Below are 20243 nucleotides of genomic sequence, written 5' to 3' on the forward strand. Positions count from 1 at the left end.
TCCTCCCTTCTCAGCCTCCCAAAGCGCTGGGATTCCAGGCGTGAGCCACCGTGCCCAGACTGTTTCTTTATCTTTGTGCCTATCTCTCCATTCATTTCTCCCCCTTTCCTTGTGTCTCTGTCTCTCCATCCTTCTCTCTTCTCTCTCCTCCCTCCCCACTTACCTGCGCTCACCGTAATTGCCTCTAAAAACTGCTCCCTCCATGAATGGGTCCCGATTACCAAGGCCAAGTTCGTTTTCTTGATGAGTTTATCCACCGTGTTCTGGGGACGAGAGGGTGGGGGAGAGGTCACTGCCCCTGAGCCAACCAGGGAATCTCCATGTGGGGTCCTGGGTCGGGGGCTCACAGCCTGTGCCCAGGGGTCCTCAACTTTCCACACCCCAGTTCTGAAGGCAAGCGAGGAAAAGGGAGGCATGTGCTGTCCGTGGTCCTGACGTGGGACCCTCGTTTGACCCGCCCTTGGGAATCTTGTGGCTCCCCGCTTTCCAGACCCTCCCCAAGGAAATGACCCAGACCAGACTCCAGGAAGGTTAGGCCCCAGAAAGTCACCTTAAAATCATACGACTCCTCGATGATGACCTCCAGCCGGCAGTTTTCCCCAAGAACTGGCTTGCCCATCTCTGCTATCCTCCGAGCCTCCTCCTCCTCAGCTGTTAGCTTCCTGTCCCCATCCCCTGCAGCATGAGGGATGGGGGTTAGACTCCCGGGAGACCTACCTAACTGGGCCTGTGATGCCTTTACTACTTGTCCCCATAGTTAGAGAGAGCCTATCTGTTCTTCCTCTGGGAAGCTCCTTGGTGACTCCTCCCAGCCTCCCACCTGACCACCGTCTCTTTCAGCCCCGAGGCCCAGCTCCCATGGGCTGGTCCATGACCTTTAGTTGGTGGGCTCTGGGGTTCGTATGGGTAGAGGCTGTGAGACCTTAGGCAATGCCTGAGCCTCTCTGTGCCTTAGTTTTCATATCTGTAAAATGGGCACAAATTTTAGTACCTACCTCATGGGATGTTGCGAGACTTAAATGAGTTAATTCGTGTGAAGTGCTTAGAACAGTGCCTAGCACGCAATCAATATTCGATACATGCTGTTATCTTTATTATTATCACCAACATTATCATCATTGCCGCCACCCTGATAGGGGAGGCCAGGTCTCTACATCCAGTTTCTGGAAACATCCTAGAGTGTGGTTGAGGTGGTGAGGAAGGGGGAGGACACCGATTTTGGCACAAATCTTGGAACCAGACCCACCTACATCCTGGTCCTGAGCTCACTTCTCTCCCCAAAATATGCTGACCCCTGACTCCAAGCCCAGCAGCAGCCCAACCCTAATTCTGGTCCCTAACTTTGAGCTTGACTCTCACTGTGGCCCCAAATGGAAGCCTGTCATCAACACTGACTCCAAACCCCAACCCTCAGCCCTGGGTCTGACCTCAGCACAACCCTAGCCCTAAACCCTAATCCCGACTCTAACATTCACCATAACCTGGAGCATCAATAACCCCAAGCCAAATCCCAAACTCCATCTCCAGATCTAACTCCAGTCCTACACCTGACCCCAAACCTCAGTCCCAACTCCCAACTCTGACACCATCACTCATGAGGAGCTTGACCACGTGGCAGAGGCTGAAGTGTGTTCACTTGAACCTGTTTCCTCTCCTTCCTGGGCAAAGAGCTGAACTACATTTCCCAGCCTCCCTTGCAGCTGGGCGTGGCCATGGCTTGAGTTACGGACACTAGAATGTGGGCAGAAGTGATGATCAGTCCCTCCAGGCTTAGCCCCGAAAACCTCCCATGTGAGTCTCCAAACTCCCTTGCCCTGTTCACCAGCAGCAAATTCAGGTAAAATGCCAAAGCTTCCTGGCACAGTGGAGTCACAAGATGAAATGGCCACATGGCAGAAGAAAGCCACCCACCAACTAGGAACACTCTCGTAAAACTTTGCCTGAGAGGCCGGGTGCAGTGGCTTATGCCTGTAATCTCAGCACTTTGGGAGGCCAAGGCAGGTGGATCACCTGAGGCCAGGAGTTCGAGACCAGCCTGGCCAACAATGGTGAAACCCTGTCTCTACTAAAAATACAAAAAATTAGCCAGGTGTGGTGGCGGGTGCCTGTAATCCCAGCTACTCGGGAGGCTGAGGCAGGCGAATCGCTTGAACTCGGGGGGCGGAGGTTGCCATGAGCCAAGATCGCGCCATTGCACTCTAGCTTGGGCAACAAGAGCGAAACTCCATCCCAAAACAAAAACAAAAACAAAAACAAACAAACAAACAAAAAACAACTTTGCCTGAGCAAGAAATAACTTTTTTCTTTCTTTTCTACTTCCTTCCTTCCTTCTTTCCTTCCTTCCTTCCTCCCTTCCTCCCTTCCTCTCTCTCTTCCTCTCTCTCTCTCTCTTTCTTACTTTTCTGAGATGGAGTCTCACTCTGTCACCCAGGCTGGAGTGCAGTGGGCACGATCTCGGCTCACTGCAACCTCCACATTCCAGGATCAAGTGATTCTCCTGCCTCAGGCTCCCGAGTAACTGGGATTACAGGCGCATGCACCACCACGCCCGGCTAATTTTTGTATTTTTAGTAGAGACGGGGTTTCGCCATGTTGGTTAGGCTGGTCATGAACTCCTGACCTCAAGTGATCTGCCCGCCTGGGCCTCTCAAAGTGCTGGGATTACAGGCATGAGGCACTGTGCCCAGTCAAGAAATAACTTTTATTGTGTGAAGCCCCAGGGATTTGTGGATCAGTTTGTTATAGCAGCTTATATTGCTTCCTCCAACAAATACAATCTTTAGTCTAACCCTAATCTTAACCTCAGATCCCAATTCTAATCTTGACTCCAAAACGACTTTTCCATCTCCAAGCTACTGACCCTAGCCCCAACTCTTAGTCCAATCTGTGACCTTGGCCCCAATTCTAACCTAAATTCCTCAAATTCTATTACTCACCTCAAAGTTCAACTTTAGCTTTGACCTAGATCTGACTCCAATTTTAATCTTATCCCACCAGAAACCCAGGAAGCAACCTCCACTGTGACTCTCATCTTAATATGGTCTTAACACCGATCTCCAGTCCAAATGCCACCCCACCCCTAATCAGCCCCAAACTGGATCCTCTCTGACCCCACTCTCACAAACCCAGATCCGATTGGATGACTTACAACCCTGACTATAGACATAGTCTTTTTTTTTTTTTCTTTTGAGATGGAGTCTTGCTTTGTCGCCCAGGCTGGAGTGCAGTGGTGCAATCTTGGCTCACTGCAACCTCTGCCTCCCGGGTTCAAGCAATTCTTGTGCCTCAGCCTCCCAACTAGCTGGGATTCCAGACGCCTGTCATCACATTCAGCTAGTTTTTTTTTTTTTTTTTTTTTTTTTTTTTTTTTTTTTAAGGCAGAGTTTCGCTTTTGTTCCCCAGCCTGGAGTGCAATGGCACGATCTCGGCTCACCGCAACCTCCACCTCCCGGGTTCAAGCGATTCTCCTGCCTCAGCCTCCTGAGTAGCTGGGATTACAGGAGTGCATCATCAGGCCCGGCTAATTTTGTATTTTTAGTAGAGATGGGGTTTCACCATGTTGGTCAGGCTGCTCGCTAACTCCTGACCTCGGGTGATCCACCCTCCTCAGTCTCCCAAAGTGCTGGGATTACAGGCATGAGCCACCGCACCCGGCCTCACCCAGGTAATTTTTGTATCTTTACAAGAGACGGGGGTTTCACCATGTTACAGACATAATCTTGACCTCCAAAATGCTCACTGTAATCTCAAACTCACACAGGCACCACCAACTCTCAGGCCAGCCCCCATCGTCCCCCAGCCCTCAATCTGCCTTTATCTCACCTCCAATCTGCCTCAAACCCAACCTGGAAGGGTAACTTTGGGGCTGGGACCCTCCCCCAGGCCCTCTTCCAGTGGCTCCTCCCCACTCAGAGCCCAGAGGTGACTTCACTCACCTTGATTGAGTAGCAGAGCTGGGGAGAAACAGAGACAGGCAGACAGTGAGATCAGTTCCCCACGAAGCTCAGGTCCACGAGCTTTAAGGAGTGCCTGCAATTGAGCCCCTGAAAGTCCCCCAACCCTGGACCCCTTAATTCTCCCACAGCCCACTGGCCACCTCTCACCTGAAATCCCTCGTTTAAGCCACTGGGGCTGGCCCAGCTCAATGAAGAAATTATCCTTTTTCTCATATTCCTCGTCATCAACTATCTTCACCTGAAGAGTTTTCCTGTGAGTGGGGCAAAGGGGAGGCAGAACACCCAGCATAAGGCTCCCAGAATCACCAAGAATCACCAAGCAGCCCTCCTGGCAGCCAACCAGTTTTCCCAGCACCTCCTCTGTCCCAGACCCCAGACTCTCATTGAATCCTCACCACCACGCAGGGACGAAGGCTCTATTATCATCCCCATTTGACAGAAACAAAACCAGGCACTGGTAAGGAAGCTGAGTCTGATTAAAGTAAAGCATTCTGGGCGCGGTGGCTCATGCCTGTCACCCCAGAACTTTGGGAGGCTGAGAGGGAGAGTTACTTGAGGCCAAGAGTTCGAGACCAGCCTGGGCAATATATTGAGATCCCATCTCTATTTATATTAAATAATTTATTTCAAAAAATAGGCTGGGCACGGTGGCTCACGCCTGTAATCCCAGCACTTTGGAAGGCCAAGGCGGGCGGATCACGAGGTCAAGAGATTGAGACCATCTTGGCCAACATGGTGAAACCCTGTCTCTACTAAAAATACAAAAATTAGCTGGGTGTGGTGGCGTGCGCCTGTAGTCCCAGCTACTCAGGAGGCTGAAGCAGGAGAATCGCTTGAACCTGGGAGGTGGAGGTTGCAATGAGCTGAGATTACGCCATTGCACTCCAGCCTGGCAGCAGAGCGAGACACCATCTCAAAAAATAATAATAATAATAAAAAAAGTAAAGCAGTATGAGCTCATGGTTGAGACAGGTTTTGAACACACAACTGTCAGAATCCAGACTGTTAACCCCTGCACTCCAGCCCAGCCACTATTGTCTCCTACCTAGATTACTAGTTGCCTCCTAAATAATCTCATGCTTCAGCTTCACCCGCACCGCCCCAGTCTGTTCTTCCAAGAGCAGCCAGAGTGATCCTGATAGAACCAAGGTCAGACTGGGTCCCTCCCCTGTGCAAAACATTTGCATGGCTCCTATCTCTCAAAGAATGAAAGGCAAGGTCCTTAGAATGGCCCACAAGACCCCCTGCAATCTAGTACTCATTCTCTTTCTGGCCTCTTTGCTATTCCTTGAACAAGCCAGGCCTGCTTATGCCTCAGGGCTTTTGCGCTGGCTGTTCCCTCTGCCTAGAACACTCTTCCCTGAGGCTCACTTCCTCAGTTCTTCCAGTTTTTCATTCAAACTTCACCTTCTCAATGAGGCCCACTCCTTCCATCTTATTTAATAGTGAAATCCCTCACTGCTCCCACCCCAGCACTCCTTTACACTGCTCTGTTGTCTTTCTTTTTAGTGTATTTATTATTATTTTTGGAGACCAGGTCTTGCTGTGTCACCCAGGTTGGAGTGCAGTGGTGCAATCATAGCTCAATGCAGCCTCAAACTCCTGGGCTCAAGCGATCCTTTTGCCTCAGCCTCTCACGTAGCTGGGACTACAGGCATGCACCACCATGCTCAGTTAATTTTTTATGTTTTGTGGCGATGGGGTCTCACTACATTGCCCAGGCTGGTCTTGAACTCCTGGCCTCAAGTGATCCTCCCATCTTGGCCTCCCAAAGTGCTGGGATTACAGATGTGAGCCACAGTACCTGGCCTGTCTTCTTTAAATATCACCTTCTAACACCCTCTAACATTTATTTAGTTTATTGTTCATTATTTACCATTTGCTTCCCCATTTTTAAATTTAAGTTCCCCCAGGTAAGTTCATTTATGCTTTTTGTTCTATCTCCAACACCCAGAACAGTCTCTGGCATGGAGCACACCCTCCATACATATTTCGCTAACTCCAATCTTCAGCACAGAAAATCCTCGGCTTCCTGTTTTCCATCCCAACCAGATTTGGAGAGTTAACCAAGTACTGATGCTAACTGATTTTCTCAGCATCTCTGCTCCTATGGTAACCAGGGGGTGGCAGGAAACAGCCAAAAGTTACCTGTCACCTTCAGGCACACAACCCACACCCCTTGACCCCGAAGATCCACAAACCCAGAGTGCCCACAACTCTGCCACTGGCAACTCTTTCAGCTGTAGGAACCATGTAGTCCCACAAGGCCTGGCCCCAGAACCCAGAAACACAAACACCCAGCCCACACAGTCACCCAATCGAGGAAGCACAGCCGATCACACCGCCCACACCCACACGCCATCACACCCTACAGCCGTTCCCACTGCAGTGGCAAGACTGCATGGACCAGATGCCCGTCAGTTAGCACGACTCCCCCACCACAGCCTTGGCGACATCGCCACCCTGCAGCCCCTCACTGCGGTACCACCTAGACGCTCGTACCTTACATCTCACTCCTGACGCCTCTTGGTGTCTGTTTACTTCCTTCAGTGGCTCTCTGCATCTCTGTCCCTACATTTTCCATCATCTTTTCTCTCTCTGCCTCTCTCAGCTTCTCTGGGTCTATCTCTCCATCTCTGACTCTGTCTGTCTCTGATTCTCCAGCAGTCTCTCTCTCTGACTCTGACTCTCTCCGTTCTCTGTCTCAGTCTCTTCTCATCTTTCTGCCCTCCCTTTTTCTGAGACAAAGTCTCGCTCTGTTGCCCAGGCTGGAGTGCAGTGGCATAATCATGGCTCACTGCAGCCTTGATCTCCAGGACTCAAGCAATCCTCCCACCTCAGCCTCCTAAGTAGCTGGAAATATAAGCATGCCCCACCACACCTGGATACTTTTAAATTTTTTACAGAGACAAGATCTCACTATGTTGCCCAGGTTGGTCTTGAATTCCTGGCCTCAAGTGATCCTCCCACCTTGGCCTCCCCTGTGCTGCGGTTACAGGTGTGAGTCACCGCACCCGGTCCGCCCTTCTTTATCTGGATTCTTCTCTCCCTGTCTCTGTCTCTCAGAGTCTAAAGAACGGAGTAACCAAAGTCAACGCACTTCAAGCAGAAGAGTTTCAATCAGGCAGTCATTCAAAAGACGCATGTCAACACACAAACACGCAGAAGACACAGCGACACCCGCGCAAGGACAGGCGCACACAAGACGGCCATGTGGGGACATCCGCCCACCTCCACCCTCCTGGTTCCAGGATATTTTCAATTTTCTGTGGGTGGAAAGAAAGGGCCGCCCCCGACCTCGGCAAGGGCTGTGAGCTGTCCGCGGTGCTGAAATGCTGGGGCCGGCGAGGAGGGAGGGTCTCCGGAGACATGCTCTTCGTACACCGTGACACACACAGACAGCTGCCGACACAGTGACACGCTGACAGGGTGACACACACACACCTCTGTCGCTCACTCTCGCAGACACGCTGCGATCCGCTGACACACAGTGACTGACGTACAGTGACAGGCACGCCAACTGCGCCCTGGTAGATGCGCCCTCAGAGGACCCAGACGCAGGAGAATCCCAGTGCGCAGGAATCAGCAAGAGGGTCTCGAGTTAGACCAAAGCAGGACTTCCTGATATCAAAGGAAGCAGATTTCCTCCCCAGCCTGCCCCCTTGTTTCCTGAAACCTCCATTCTCCTGCCCTCCCCTGCCGGCCTCTGATCTCTGACCCAGTCTCCTCCTCTCCTGTCTCTCACTGACTCCAACTCCCTTTTCTCTCTGCCGCATCGTGAGAACCTCTTCTTCCCTGGGCCAGAGTCTCTCTCCTCCATGAGTGTCTTTATCGCCTCCGTGTCTCTCTGCCTTTCAGTCTCCCTCCATCTCAGTCTCTCAATATCCACCTCTCTCCCTCTCTCGAGGCATCTCTCTGTGTGTTTTTTTTTTTTTTTTTTTGAGATGGAGTTTCGCTCTTTGCCCAGGCTGGAGTGCAATGGTGCGATCTCGGCTCACTGCAACCTTTGCCTGCTGGGTTCAAGCGCTTCTCCTGTTTCAGCCTCCCGAGTAGCTGGAATTACAGGTGTATGCCACCAAGCCTGGCTAATTTTTGTATTTTTAGTAGGCACGGGTTTCATCCTATTGGTCAGGCTGGTCTCAAACTCCTGACCTCAAGTGATCCACCCGCTTTGGCCTCCCAAAGTGCTGGGATTACAGGCGTGAGCCACCGCGCCCGGCCTCTAAGTTCCTGTCTTTCTGTGTCTCTCTGCTCCGTTGCTCTCTCCAGTTCTGTTATTCTGTCTTCAGCTCTCCCTGCGTCTATCTCTGGGTCCCTGTCTCGGTGTCTCTCATGCTCTCCCTGCCACCCTGTCTCCGTGTGTCTCTCCTCCATCTCTGAGTTGCTCCTCTAGCCCAGCTGCTTCAAAGCGCCTCTAATTAGCGCCTGCCCATCAGAGGAAGGAAGAGTTTCCCTGAACACTAATTAGCCTCCTGTTCTCTGTCTTCTGACGCCACAGCTGGGAGCTTGTGGGGGTGGGGGACAGAGGGTGTCCCAGCCTGGGGAAGCCGTGTGGGGGAGGAGAGGGCCTGTGGGGTTGCAGCAGCAGGAGGGAAGCAGGTTGGACTACAAGAAGGACTGGAAGAAGAAGAAATAAAACTCTCCATTCCCCTTATCTCTTGGTGTGAGAGAGGGGTCTGGGATGGTGCCTCTCGCAGCCCCCAACCCAAGTTCTCAACAGCTCTGAGATGGAGACCAAGCCAGACAGAGAGAGAGAAGGAAAGGTGTGGAGAGTGTGCCTACAATATAAGCTGAGTCAGAGAGCGAGGGGCTGGGGACAGAGAGCCGCAGATGAACAGAGACGCAGAGACCCAGAGAGTCAGCCCAGGGAGTGAGAGATGCAGAGATGCAGAGGGAGAGATGAAGAGACAGCGAGCGCAGTGAGAAACTGAGTGCTGCCCAAGGCGGAGGCGCAGAGGCTGGGAGGAGGAAGGAGGGGGAGCGCGGTGGGGACTCCGCTTGAGTAGGAGGCGCGTGGGCGGCAGAGAGGAGGGAGACAGACGGGCATGCGGGGGCGGAAGGGAGCGGGCAGAGGAGGGGCAGGCGCTGCCTGCTTCCTGGGCAGGCGGGTGGGGGAATGTGAGGCTGCAGGCACACATGGGAGGACACTTGGGCACCTGTGTAAGGGGTGGCCAGGGATCTGGGCATGAGAACAGCCCTGACTCTATAATTTAGTGTACGTGTCTGTGCCTTTATGTGTGTCTGCATGTGTTTTTTGTTTTGTTTTGTTTTGTTTTTTTGCTTTTATTTGAGACAGGGTCTCACTGTATCGCCCAGGCTGGAGGGCAATGGGTGATCACAGCTCATTACAGCATCTCACTCGTGGGCTCAAGCCATCTTCCTGCTTTGGCTTCCCAAGTAGCTGGCACTACAAGTGCACACCACCATGCCCAATTAATTTTTTTAAAAAATTTAGTAGAGTAGAGGCTGGTCTCCAACTCCAAGGGTCAAGCCATCCTCCCGCCTCAGTTTCCTAAAGTGCTGGTACTACAGGCATGCGCCACCACTAATTTGAAACAATTATTTTTAGAGTACGAGTCTTGCTATGTTGCCCATGTTGCTCTCGAACTCCTGGCCTCACATGATCCTCCTGCTTCGGCCTCCCAAAGTGCTGGGACTACAGGTGTGGACCACCACGCCTGGCCCTGCCATGTGTGTCTTTGTGTGTGTGGTGCCTATAAATGGCTTTGTGGGCCGGGCGCGGTGGCTCAAGCCTGTAATCCCAGCACTTTGGGAGGCCGAGACGGGTGGATCACGAGGTCAGGAGATCGAGACCATCCTGGATAACACGGTGAAACCCCGTCTCTACTAAGAAATACAAAAAACTAGCCGGGCGAGGTGGCGGGCGCCTGTAGTCCCAGCTACTCGGGAGGCTGAGGCCGGAGAATGGCGTGAACCCGGGAGGCGGAGCTTGCAGTGAGCTGAGATCCGGCCACTGCACTCCAGCCTGGGCTACAGAGCGAGACTCCGTCTCAAAAAAAAAAAAAAAAAAAAAAAAATGGCTTTGTGTTTGATCTGTAAATGTCTGTCCACATGTGTGTGTCTTGAGTGTATCCAGCCAGCCCACCTCCCCAAACCCCATTTTCCCAAATCCCAGCCCTCAGGCTCCCCAGTGTCTCCCCAGGCCCTGCCCTGCCTTCGCAGGCCCCCAGATTCCAGCACCATCTTTTCCCAAAGCCTCGCCCACATTCCCCTTAGGTGTCCCGCTATTTCCCCAGGTTCTTCCTCATACCCAGAAGCTCCACCCCTTCCCTAGCTATGCCTCCTCAGACCCCACCCATCTCGTTAGGCCCCGCTTTCTTCCGCAGTCCATATCCATTTTCCCATTTCCTGGTGTCGTATGTCCAAACCCAGACCCCCCCATCGCTCTGGACCCGCCCCTTCTTCACAGCCACAGACAGCGTCTCACCTCCACAGGCCCCTCCCCACATCTCCCTGGGACCTCTTCTTCAGGACACACTCCACCAGCTCCAGGCCCCTGTCCCATCTCTCCTCACCTCGTCCACCCTTCCTCCTTGGGACCCTCTTCTCACCTGTCCAGACGCCCCTCTGGGCCTCGCCTCTTTATTTCAGTCACAACCCCATCAGGCCCCGCACACATTGTGGACACAGCTCACCCGGGCCCGGTCCCTCCCGAGGCCCAGCCCACTTTGGAGCACAATTCACTCAGGCCCCGCCCCTCCGGAGGGCCCAGCTGCTCAGTGAAGCCCCGCCCACTTTGTGGGTACAGCCACGCAAGCCCCGCCCCTCCACAAGGACCGGCCCGCGATGTGGGCACGGCTCACCCAGGCCACGCCCATTCCGAAGCCCCACCCCTCTCCGGGCCGCCGCGGGAGTGCTCACATGGTCTCGTCGTCGCCAAACTCCAGCTCTCCGCACGCGTCCTCATAGTGCACGCCGCCGCCGCGCGCCGTGCCGTCCACCGTGCGGTAAGGGAGGCGCACGGTGCCGCGCGCGCCCGAGCTGCGCACGACGCGCACGTCCACGGTGCCCATGCACTCGCTCACGTGCAGCAGGCGGTCCTGGAAGGAGAAGATGCCTGCGTGGTCGTCGTCCAGGATGGTGACGGTGGCCAGCAGCGGCGCCACCAGCCGCCCCTTGGGCCGCCCGCCGCCGTCCGGCTCGAACATGCCCTGTGCATCGCCCACGCGCAGGTTCAGCAGCCGCACGAAGAAATGCTCATCCTCCTCGAAGATGTCGTCGTCGATGATGCCGATGCGCAGCTCCTTCTGCGTCTCGCCTGGTTTGAACACCAGCGTGCCCTCGCTGCGGCGGGGTGGGGAGCGGGAAGAGCGGGGTGAGGGTCGGTCATCGGCTGTGTGTTGTACGGGGTGGGGGTGGGAGGGGTCTGGACGTGCTTCCCAGAGGAGGGGCAGGTGCCGTAGGAGAACTCCCAAGTATGAGGGTCGACAGGCACTAAAGAAGTAATACTGAGGGTGAATCAGGGTGGGCGTCCTGGAGGAAGGGCTGCAGAGCGGGAACAAGACAGAGTGGGCCCCTCCCTGCGTGGAATTCGTGAGGAGCAGAACAGGTAAGGATAAGGTTGAGATCAGGGCAGGCTTCCTGGAGGAGGCATTAGCGGGTGGGCATACTCGAGGCAGAAGGAACAGCACATGCAAAGTCCAAGAGTTAAGAGACAGCCTGGGGTGTTCTACATCCCTGCTTCTCAAACCTTAATGTGCATATGAATCCCCTGGTGGATCTTGTGAAAATGCAGATTCTGGTTCAGAAGCTCCCGGGTTTCTAGAATCGCATTTCTAATGAGCTCCAGGGGGATGTCCTGGTCACATTTTGAGTGGCAGGGATATAGGACCCAGAAAGGACTCTCATTCCTCTGATAAAAGCCCTTCCCAGATGCCCCTAAGAGAAAGTCCATACACCTTAACTTGGTATCATTCATTCATTCAGCAAACACTCCTAAGGGTAGCCGTTCTGTGCCTTGTGCTGAGTGGTGCTGGGGACACAGCAGTAACCAGGCCCTGTCCTCACAGGGTTCACAGCCCCATGGGAGAGTCATATCACCATGACAATTGCACATTTAATGATTTAATTACGGTTCATTAATTCAACAGATACTGACGGGTTGTGTGCCAGGCATTGTTTTAAGTGTTGGGGGAATGGCAGCAGTAAGAAGTTTTCAGATTCTGTTTTAGTGCAGAAGAATGAACAATAAACAAACATAGGATGTTCAGGTGGCGATGGTGCTATCAAGAGAAACAGTCAGGAGGGTAGGGAGTGAGGAGAGGGAGCTGTTGGCATGGTCAAGAAAGCTTTTTGGAGGAGGTAACATTTGAGCAGAGACCTGAAGGAGGGGAGGGAGTGAGCCATGGGGAGGATGCCTGGAAAAGAGTTTTTTTGTTTTGTTTTGTTTTGTTTTTTGAGACAGAGTCTTGCTCTGTCATCCAGGCTGGAGTGCAGTGTCTCCATCTCGGCTCACTGCAACCTCCCCTCCTGGGTTCAAGGGATTCTCCCACCTCAGCCTCCCGAGTAGCTGGGACTACAGGTGCCCGCCACCATGCCGGCTAATTTTGTGTATTTTTTGTATGGACAGGGTTTCATCATGTTGGCCAGGCTGGTCTCGAACTCCTGACCTCAAGAGATCCACCTGTTTTGGCCTCCCAAAGTGGTAGGATTACAGGCGTGAGCCACCGCGCCTGGCCAAAAAGAGTATGTTTGGTAAAGGGAACGGGCAATGCGAATGCCCTGACCTGAAGCTGGACAGCCGGACAGCATCTGACCTAGGGACAGGTCACCTGTTCAAGGAACTGTAGGGAGACCGGCATGGCGACAGCAGAGGGGGCCAGGGCGAGAGGGTGGGAGATGACATCACAGTGGGAACAGGCAGATCTCCTAGGGCCTGGGTGGGCCACAGTGAAGACTGCTGCATTTACCCTGAGTGAGGGAGGAGCCCTGTGAAGCTTCAAGCAAAGGAGGGACATTCCAAGCAGAGGAGGGACGTGAACTGACTTGGTGTTAAAAGAGGAACAGTTGTGTAAATCTCTGAAGCACCCATAAGATTCTCTGTAATGGGGAGAGCCGGGGAGGGAACAAGGCAGTGACGTTAAATTAGTCAGAGTGAAATTCTGAGGGGTCATGGCGTAGGTGGGCTCTTCCTGGCAGGGTTGCAGACATCAGCATGACTCTGGGATGTTAAGGAATCTTGAAAATCTATCCTTTCCCCGATCCCTTGTACTGTGCATGTAAGGGGCTCAGCACCATCTCTGAATCCATATGCATTCACTATCACTTTCACATTAAAGGAGTTCTGGGGCCAGGCGCGGTGGCTCACGCCTGTAATACCAACACTTTGGGAGGCTGAGGTGAATGGATGACTTGAGGTCAGGAGTTCGAGACCAGCCTGGCCAACACGGTGAAAACCTGCTTCTACTAAAAATACAAAAATTAGTGGGTGTGGCGGTGCATGCCTGTAGTCCCAGCTACTCTGGAAGCTGAGGCATGAGAATTGTTTGAACTGGGGAGGCGGAGGTTGCAGTGAGCCGAAATCGCGTCACTGCACTCCAGCCTGGGCAACAGAGCAAGACTCCGTCTCAAAAAGGTGGGTGTGGGGAGGGGGTCGGGCTCCAGTTCTCCAGCTCTGTGGGAGGAAGAGAGGGACCCCAAGGTTCTGGCAAGAGGTAGGGGATGTAGAACGTGGTGAAAAGACCTGCAGTGGAGGGACGAGGGAGTCCCTTAGCTAGGGATTCGCTGTCCATGGTGATGGAGCACCCAGGTGGGCTAACCTGCTTCAAGCCCAGCTTGGCCGCCATGCCAGCTGTGTGATCTTGGGCAGTCAGGATTCTGCAGTCCTCTAAGCCTCAGTTTCCTTATCTGTGGAATGGGCTAATAATAGTGTTTACCTCCTGGCACTGTCGTGAGGACTGAATTGATACAGGGAAAGCACCCAGAGGCACAGCGAGAACAATGACGGCTAGTGATACCCACATATTAATATTAGAATCTTAGAGTCCTAAAGTCATGGGATAGGAGACATTTACATGTCAAGGATAAAGGGATCAGTAGAATGTGGAAATGTGGGGAGATGGCGTCTCGCCCTGTCGCCCAGGCTGGAGTGCAGTGGCACGATCTCGGCTGACTGCAACCTCCGCTTCCCGGGTTTAGGCGATTCTCCTGCCTCAGCCTTCCAAGTAGCTGGGATTACAGATGCATGCCACCATGCTCAGCTAATTTTTTGGATCTTTAGTAGAGATGGGGTTTCACCATGTTGGCCAGGCTGGTCTCAAACTCCTGACCTCGTGATCTGCCTGCCTTGGCCTCCCAAAGTGCTGGGATTACAGGCGTGAGACACCGCGCCCAGCCCTTTTTTTGTTTGTTTTTGTTTGAGACAGGATCTTGTTCTGTCATCCAGGCTGGAGTGCAGTTGCACAATCCCAGCTCACTGCAGCCTGGACCTCCTGGGCTCAAGCGGTCCTCCCGCTTCAGCCTCTCAAGCAGCCGGGACTACAGGCTCGTGCCACCACACCTGGCTACTTTTTATACTTTTGGTTTTGCCATGTTTTGCCATGTTGCCCAGGCTGGTCTTGAACTCCTGGGCTCAAGCAATCCGCCGGCCTTGGGCACCCAAAGTGTTGTGATTGCAGGCATGATCCACCGCATACATCCTGTAGCATCATCTTTGCCAAACAATTAATCCAAAGATTTAGCACCATCTTTACCAAACAATTAAACTGGGCATCACAGTAATGGACGAGTGGACATCATGTTCCTCCTGATACAATGCACCCGGGGGATAGAGCATCTCTTCCATGAGATTCCTGCCAAAGGTGCGGGACTCTAATCACCAGGAAGCATTAGACAAACCAAGATTGACCATCATTCTAGTAACTGGACTATCATCTTCAAAAGCATCAGGTCGCAAAAGTCATGAGAAGGCTGAGAAACTGATCCAGACTGAAGGAGACTAAAGAGATTTGACAGGGAAATGCAACGTGTGGTTCTGGATCAAATGGGAAGAGAGGGCAGGAGTGAAAATACAGCTACCAAAGATATTACAGGGATGACTGGGAAAATGGAAACACGGGCTGTGCATCACTTAATTGACATTGAGTTAACAATATCAATTCAGCGTTAGATTTTTTGAGTGAGAACGTAGTATTGTGATTAGGTAGGAGAATGCCGTTATTCTCAAAAGATGCACGCTCAAGTATGTAGGCATGAAGGTCATAGTATTTGCAATTCGTGGTCACAGAGTGTCACAATTATTATTGTTGTTATTCTTTTATTATTATTTTGAGACAGAGTCTGGCTCTGTCATCCAGGCTGGAGTGCAGTGGCACAATCTTGGCTCACTGCAACCTCTGCCTCCTGGGCTCAAGTGATTCCCCTACTTCCGCCTCCTGAGTAGCAGGGACTACAGGCACACGTTACCATGCCCAGCTAGTTTTTATTTTTTATTGTTTTGAGAGAGCGTCTTGGTCTGTCTCCCAGGCTGGAGTGCAGTGGTGTGATCTTGCCTCACTGCAACCTCCGACTCCCGGGTTCGAGCAATTCTCCTGCCTCAGCCTCCCAAGTAGCTGGGATTACAGGCGTGCGCCACCAAGCATGGCTAATTTTTGCATTTTTAGTAGAGACAGGGTTTTGCCATGTTGGGCAGGCTGGTCTCAAACTCCTGACCTTAGGTGATCCACCTGCCTCGGCCTCCCAAAGTACTGGGATTACAGGCATGAGCCACTGTGCCTGTCCCACAATTATTAATATTATTAAATATTAAAGACAGAGATTAAAAGCCAACAGGATAAAATGTGAACAATTGGTGACTGTGGATGAAGGTGATATGACAGTTCATCAAACTGTTCTTGTAGCCCTGCTGTAGGTGTGAAGTTTTTCAAAATAAAATGTAGGATGTGGTGGCTGTAGTCCCAGCTACTTGGGAGGCTGAGGCAGGAGGATCACTTGAGCCCAGGACTTTGAGTCCACCCAGGGCATCATAGCAAGACCCTGTGTCTAAGAAAAAAAGAGTTTGGCTTAGCTGGGCATGGTGGTACACACCTGTAATCCCAGCGACTCAGGAGGCTGAGGCAGGAGAATTGCCTGAACCTGGGAGGTGGAGGTTGCAGTGAGCGGAGATTGAGCCATTGCACTCCAGCCTAGGCAACAGAGCAAGACTCTGTCTTAAAAAAAAAAAAGGGTTTGGGAGAAAAATAACATGGGGACTTTAGAAGCCAGGCATGAGAATCATAGAAGACTAGATTCACAGAACTTGTGTTCCAGCACTGGACACAGAATCTGAGAAGACAAAAATCTTAAAGCCATCAAGTCAGAGACTGGATGGGGTTTGAATTAGAATACCAAAATGTTGGCCAGGTGTGGTGGCTCACGCCTGTAATCCCCGCACTATAGGAGGTCATGGTGGATGGATCACCTGAGGTCAGGAGTTTAAGACCAGCCTGGCCAACATGGTGAAACCCAATCTCTACTAAAAATACAAAAATTAGCCAGGTGAGGTGGTGCACACCTGTAATCCCAGTTACTTAAGACGCTGAGGCACGAGAATCGCTTGAACCTGGGAGGCAGAGGTTGCAGTGAGCCGAGATTGTTCTAAGAGACAGAATGAGACTCAGTCTCAAAAAAATAAAGAATATCAAAATGTTAGAATTCTAGAATCTTAGAACTTCAGACCCTTAGTGTGTCAGCATCATAGGGGATTAAATCTCAGAATCTTGGAACAGCTGTGTTTTGGGGTTCTCAGAGATCACGTTTAGTTTGGAGAAACTAGGCTCACAGGGCCACCCTAGCCCGTGTGAACCTGTGGGAAACTTAGAAAAAGGCTTTCCTTCTTCAAGACACTTATTTCCATAAGTCAGGAAACTGTTATAATAGAAATGCAAATCTACACTGTCTACTATGAGGACAGCTTCCTCAGATATGGTGCTTTTATGCAGTGCACAACTTCAACAACTGTACATGGCAGACCTGCCTGCTCAGACTGAGTCAGGAATTTGCCCAAGGAACACGGTCCAGACTTGGGACTGGAACCCAAGTCTCCTTCCTCCCAGTCTTTGGCCTAAGGTGCCTTAATAAGCAATGCCAGGCCTTGAATGTCTACCAGGATAGGGTAGGAAGGGTAGGAAGATGTTGACTCTTCCTAGCCCTTTGGTTCTACCACTGAACAGCATTTCCTCCTTCACTTCAAACATCTTGGTCCTGGCCAGGTGCAGTAGCTCACACCTGTAATCCCAGCATTTTGGGAGGCTAAGGCGGGTGGACTGCTTGAGCCCAGGAGTTCAAGACCAGCCTGGGCAACATGGTGAAACCTTGTCTCTACAAAACATACCAAAACAACAACAACAGCAACAGCAACAACAACAAAACAATTAACCAAGCTTGTTGGCATGTGCCTGTAGTCCCAGCTATACTGGAGGCTGAGGTGGGAGGATTGCTTGAGCCTGGGAGGCAGAGATTGCAGTGAGCCATGATTGCGCCACTGTGCTCCAGCCTGAGTGACAGAATGAGACTCTGTCTCAGACAAAACAAAACAAAAACACACCAGCCTGGGCAACAAGGCAAAAACCCACCTTTACAAAAAATATAAAAATCAGATGGGCGCTGTGGTGCGCACCTGTAGTCCCAGCTACCTGGGAGGCTGAGATGGGAGGATCACTTGAGCCCAGGAGGTTGAGGCTGCAGCGAGCTGTGATCGTGTCACTGCACTCCAGTCTGAGTGACAGAGCAAGACCCTGTCTCAAAAAACAATGAAAAATAAAAACCATCTTGATCCTGAGGTCATTTGTAAGTGAAAAAGTGGGCTGTTATCCCAGCAGGTGACACCTGTACTCACTTCCTTCTGCAAAGCCCCAGGGCTCTAGATGGGGGCAATGCAGACCAGGGGTGGGTAGGAGTGGAAAGGGGAAAAGATAGTTGAAAGCAGGCCCCAATATGGTGAATGCAGTTCCCTCAACTGAGGGCATCTGGATGATGTGGTGCACTGGGGGAGGATGGACCGAGTGGCCAAAGGGATCCCATGCTACAGGGTGATGGAACAAAGACCTGTGAACAGTTGCATTTTGTTTTGTTTTGTTTTGTTTTGTTTGAGACAGTGTCTCACTCTCTCACTCAGGCTGGAGCACAGTACACCGTGCACCTGTAGTCCCAGCTACTTTGGAGGCTGAGGTGGGAGGATCACTTTAGCCCAGGAGGTGGAGGCTGCGGTGAGCCAGGAAGGCTGGGGTGGGCAGGGTAGGAAAGGTGGATGGAGATGGGCAGACAAAAGGATCCTGGACTGACTGAGGTGGAGGGAAAGACCTACAAATGTCCAAGCACTGGAAAGAGAAGTGATGAGGGCGGAGAGGGAAGACTGGCTACAAAAGGCAGCCAGGCACACAGTGGTGGAACTCAAGATCTATGAAACAGAGAACTGCCAGGTGCGGTGGCTCACGCCTGTAGTCCCAGCACTTTGGGAGGCCGAGGTGGGTAGATCACCTGAGGTCAGGAGTTCAAGACCAGCCTGACCAACATGGTGAAACCCCATCTCTACTAAAAGTACAAAAAATTAGCTGGGTGTGGTGGTGGGTGCCTATAATCCCAACTACTTGGGAGGCTGAGGCAGAAGAATCATTTGAACCCGGAAGGTGGAGGTTTCAGTGAGCCGAGATTGCACCACTCTACTCAAGTCTGGGCAACAAGGGTGAAACTCTGAGAAAAAGAAGAAAGGAAGAGAGGAGAGAGAGTAGAGGAGATAGAGGAGAGAAAGGGGAGAGGGGAGAGGAGAGAAGAGAGAGGAGAGGAGAGAAGATGAGCAAACTGAGTCCCAGGAAGAGAGGGTTAAAGGGATGAGGGATTGACTGCTGCTTGATGGCAGAACTAAAGATCTGGGAACAGTTCAGCCTCAGCTGTACCCCAGGGAGAAGATTAAAGGGGGATGTGCCAGACTACTGAGCAGATAGAACCTCGGAAGAGCTCAGCCACTGGCCTTCTTTCTCCCTGTCTCCTGATTTAGTTTTCTTCACAGCTCCTACCACTACCTGGCATTTTTATGTAATCCGTGTTTACTTCCTAATTGCCTGTCTTTCCCAGGAGAATGTGAGCTCCATTTGGGCAGGGACTTTATGAGTTTTGTTCACCACTAGTCACCAGTGCCAGATCTGTTTATCTGTTCCTTGCACATTGTAGACACATGATAAATGTCATTATGGGAAAGGGGAGACTTGTGCATGAATTAACAACACATACTGTTCAAAGCCTGATGTAAGCTGGTGAAAATCATTGAAAAGAACATACTGTAAAGCTGTAAGTCTTAAAATAGTGTGGCATGGACAGAACTACAAATAGATGAATTTTGTGGGCCACGTGACAACAGAGATCTTATCTATCTTGGTTATTGTTCTAGGTTGATCCCCTAAATAAAGGCATCTGGCACACAGTAGGTGCTCAGGAGGAACTGTTAAATGAGAGAATATCACAGATTTGCAAGGAGAGAGGTAAGGAGTGGGACTGGGGCTGTGAGATATGGTAGAGGGTGATAGGTGAGTTGCTTTATGGTGGAACCAAAGACCTTTAGCCAGCATCTGTCTCCTCCACTCCTATTTTATTTTTCTCCATCACACTTATTGCCACTTCAAGTGTTTATATGTTTAGTAGTTTGTATCCTCATTGCAATTTGAGGGCAAGGAGCTTAGCTGTCTTCTTCCCTATGGTGTACCTATTGGCATATAGTGTGTGCTCAATAAGCATTTTTACTTTAGTAATGGTGGGAGAAGGCTTATTATACCAGGTAGCAATACACATAATGGAGCTACAATAATTAAAACAGTGTGGCGTCAGCACAAAACCACGGAAAGATAAAGAATGCAGGAGGAGTGGTGTGAAGACTGAGAGTTTGTCTCATTCATCATGTGCACTGAGTGCCTGTGGCCAGTGCCTGACACATGGTAGGTGCCCAGTAAACATTAATGTTCTTATGCACATGAGGAGACAGCTGTTTTACCAGACAACAAAACATAGAACATGGCCAGACAATGGCTCACGCTTGTAATCCCAGCACTCTGGGAGGCCGAGGTAGGTGGATCACTTGAGGCAAGGAGTTGGAGACCAGCCTGGCCAACGTGGTGAAACCCCATCTCTACTAAAAGTACAGAAATAAGCCGAGTGTGGTGGCACACGCCTATAATCCCAGCAACTCAAGAGGCTGAGGCACAAGAATCACTGGAACCTGGGAGGCAGAGGTTGCATTGAGTGGAGATTGTCCCATTCACTGCAGCCTGGGCAACATAGTGAGACTCTATCTCAAACAAA

At 51.5% G+C, this 20243-nt stretch overlaps 1 protein-coding gene across 2 annotated transcripts in view; it reads right to left on the reverse strand.

Moving 5' to 3' along the window:
* The window catches only part of SLC8A2 (solute carrier family 8 member A2), a 45457-nt gene that overhangs the window by 9532 nt on the left and 15682 nt on the right, over positions 1 to 20243 (reverse strand). The window contains exons 4-8 of one of the 2 annotated variants that reach the window (XM_050772064.1): positions 10839 to 11261; positions 4104 to 4207; positions 3936 to 3953; positions 551 to 675; positions 164 to 263 (exon numbers count right to left, since the gene is read on the reverse strand). In XM_050772064.1, the coding sequence (XP_050628021.1) occupies positions 164 to 263; positions 551 to 675; positions 3936 to 3953; positions 4104 to 4207; positions 10839 to 11261 (770 nt within the window). The remainder of the gene's footprint in view (positions 1 to 163; positions 264 to 550; positions 676 to 3935; positions 3954 to 4103; positions 4208 to 10838; positions 11262 to 20243) is intronic. The other variant, XM_050772065.1, reaches the window with a different exon arrangement.

The sequence above is a fragment of the Macaca thibetana genome, chromosome 19, assembly GCF_024542745.1.
Source record: "Macaca thibetana thibetana isolate TM-01 chromosome 19, ASM2454274v1, whole genome shotgun sequence".
NCBI lineage: Eukaryota > Metazoa > Chordata > Mammalia > Primates > Cercopithecidae > Macaca > Macaca thibetana.